The sequence below is a fragment of the Halyomorpha halys genome, unplaced genomic scaffold (assembly GCF_000696795.3).
Source record: "Halyomorpha halys isolate HHAL.00 unplaced genomic scaffold, Hhal_1.1 Scaffold220.1, whole genome shotgun sequence".
Lineage (NCBI taxonomy): Eukaryota > Metazoa > Arthropoda > Insecta > Hemiptera > Pentatomidae > Halyomorpha > Halyomorpha halys.
Window position 1 is genome coordinate 235348 of NW_027104907.1, and position 3139 is coordinate 238486.

Below are 3139 nucleotides of genomic sequence, written 5' to 3' on the forward strand. Positions count from 1 at the left end.
CGTCCTCCACGGTCAACTATCTCTCATAATTAATAAATTATCTATTTCTAAAACTAAACCCACTTAGTTTAAAAAACAAAACAGAAAATTTTCCTATTTAATATTTAAAGTTTATTCATACCTTTTTTTTCCCTAAAAAGAATGAAAACAAATTTTGCTCTAAATAAGAAATCTGTTATAACGCAGAGATAACGGCCATAGCCAGATGTTGGTGAAGAGGCCGAAACGAGCGCACGCGCAGGACGGAGCCCAGCCCCACATCAGTGACCTGCTCGTGATACACTCCTGCCTTCCAGGTCAGTTCATTCCTTCCAGGTTAGTTCATGCCTTCCTGGTTAACCCGCTTGTCACTTACGCATTTGATGATTATTGGTCTAAATGACATTCAGTTAACAGCAGCTTAACTTATAACTCTCAGGGGCCCTAAAACAAATAACTTTCTATTGTGATATAAAAAAAAAAATGTAATTTGTTTGCAAATAGTTATCACTCAACTAAACTTAAAGACATTTCCAATATATCAAAATTAACTAACCCATTTATAGTTAAATGGGGAAGCATATTATAAAGTATCATTAATTTGTCAAATGTGTCTCAAATAACATACCATTAAACTTTAAGTTAAAAATTTCTTGTCTAGAACAGTAGTATGATGTATTTACTAGACAAGACGAGGATGTAACTGTCTGATAACCTTTGCACAGGGTACGGGGCACATAGGAACTCCAAGTACGGCGCTTGGTTCGTTCAAGAACTGTGCAGCGTCATCCAACAGGAGTGTGGAAATATGCACCTCATCAGCATCCTCAATAAGGTAAGCTATTGCACGCACTGTGGCACTGTTACAGGTGGTTTGGTGTCTGCAATGGGCACTGTTAGAATTGGTTAGGTGTCTGCAATGGACACTGTTTTTTTTCTACGTTGTTCCCTTAGGTGACCTGAAGACCTCATCAATGGCTATAATTAGGAATTCAGTAGTTATTCTGAATTCTACCAGAAAAAAAAAAGAAAGTCGGAAGTTCTTTGCACCTCAATTGGTCAGGCCAGCCTCCTCTGTTCTGTAAAAGAGTATGTTCGCGTTCCTGTTCACCTGCTCCTCACTCGGAGACCAAACAACGTCTGGGGGACAGGAACCAAAATGGAACTTATGAACAGGCCTGTGATGCTACACAGATACGTTTCAGTTCGATAATTCATAGAAAAGCCAGCTGGAACCACCTTTTCAAAAATATTCTACCATCGATTGTTGTCTTTATAGCCGATCAATCAGTACATATTCAAATCGTGTCTTGAGTACATTGTATTTATGTGCTGGAAGGAAAGAAATTTCATGTCTTCCCTAAATGAATTATTTTCACTTTTGATTCCAGGAATGGTAAGAACTATTTGTGGTTTCTAAGATTCAGTCCAGAGAGGGTCATCTGCAACCGGTGGTAATCGTTAAATGGGTACCTGTCTTTCATGAATTCTTGAAGCGATGTGGAGAATGCTTTGCCGTTTCCTTCTTATTCTTTTCTGCCACCATTATGGAATATTTTGAAACTGGTCTTCGCATCTAACTGGAGGAGTTCATTATTCATCCTTTCTTCTTTTGAAGGATGTTTCCTAAGGTCCTCCATTTTTTCAATTAGTGTGGACTAAACAGGAAAAAGCACCTGTTTTTGTCTCGTAGGAAGGTTAACATGTTATAAATGTTGCATTCATAGAATAATTAGTGATTACAAACTTTTCTAAAATTTCAGTTTTATATAAGTTGTAGTACATTATATATATCATAATGGTATTGTAGTGCATGTATAATTATGCTTGCTTAAAATGAGGCGACCCTTATGTAAGGTTGATATGAACTTGCGGCAACGTTTCGTGAAGGAGAACGGAAGCTGCTTCCAGGCGGTGTACTTCGAGAACTGGAGCTTCAACAAGCTCTTGTTCCTGAGCGATGAGGCGCAGGGGTACTATAGGGCGATCACGACGATGCTGGAGATTAGCAACAAGAAGAGGAAGGCGAGGAAGAAGCCACCGGCGTCAAAACCACTCATGATTACCAGAGGGGAAGTGAAGAAAGCACTATCAGGTAGGCAGTACCAAGGAGCGTTTAGGAGGCTCAAGCTCTAAAGATGGCTCCTCTTCATTTCTTTCAATACTAACACATGTTACATTTTATTATTGTAATATAATACATTCATACTGATTGTACCAACTTCTCTCTCTAGTCTCTAAAAGGTCATGCTCAGGGCGTAGCATAGGATTCCACGGTGCCAGTGACAGTAGCTATCATTGAGAAACTATGATATTTGCTGCCGTGACAGTACTGACGTACTATTGTCATTTGCTGGATAACTGATAGTACTCCCAACTATGAGCGCATGTACGACAGTAATGTATCACCACATGACAGTAAACTGTCACTACTTTTAACTTTATGATTGACCGTACATACATAAAACAGTTATATAACTTGCACTACAGATATCCGTCATGTAGAAATGGATTTTAGCGCGATAACACTACCACATGGCAGTAGCATAGAGGAGTAGCCCAATCACCAGTCTTTCATATACTGAGTAAATTGTTTTGCAATATTCAGATTAAAAGTCGTGGAACACAAAATGAAAAAAATATTAATTCACTAGGTTGGAGGATTTTCCATTAATGATTTAAGCTGATTATTTATTTTTTATCGAATGCAATCGATTGAATTTAAAAATAAATTAAATGTCGCCTCCCCTCCCGCCTGCCGGTGCCTGTGCAGCTCTTTGAGGAACACATGCTTCCTTGTATTCCTTGTACTCCTCACATAGCTTCCTTATGGAATACTAACAATTAACTTCAGGATTTTTCTCGGCAACTTTTAATAAGATTTTATAATTTAATAAAAAAAAAATTATTATTAATCGTTTGATTTGATACGATGTCTGTCCTTTAACATGGTCAATGCTTGTTTACACATTTTTGTCTATATCTTTGCCATTCTTTTTTATAAAACCTTTTTATTAAATTAATACAATCTGCCACACTCAAGATCAATGGGTTTTAGGACTGTACGTGCCCAATCACACCATATATATTTAATAAAGATTAAAAAATAATAATAAAATAAAATAAAACAATAATAATAAAATAAAATAAAACAATAATA

The 3139-nt window shown here is 37.0% G+C and overlaps 1 protein-coding gene across 5 annotated transcripts in view; it reads left to right on the forward strand.

Annotated features, from left to right (window-relative positions):
- The window catches only part of LOC106679794 (caspase-3), a 31143-nt gene that overhangs the window by 15837 nt on the left and 12167 nt on the right, over window positions 1-3139 (forward strand). For all 5 annotated transcript variants that reach the window (XM_067046000.1, XM_014419138.2, XM_067045997.1 and 2 more), the window contains exons 4-6: window positions 187-296; window positions 705-814; window positions 1837-2074. In XM_067046000.1, coding sequence (XP_066902101.1) covers window positions 187-296; window positions 705-814; window positions 1837-2074 — 458 coding nt within the window. The remainder of the gene's footprint in view (window positions 1-186; window positions 297-704; window positions 815-1836; window positions 2075-3139) is intronic.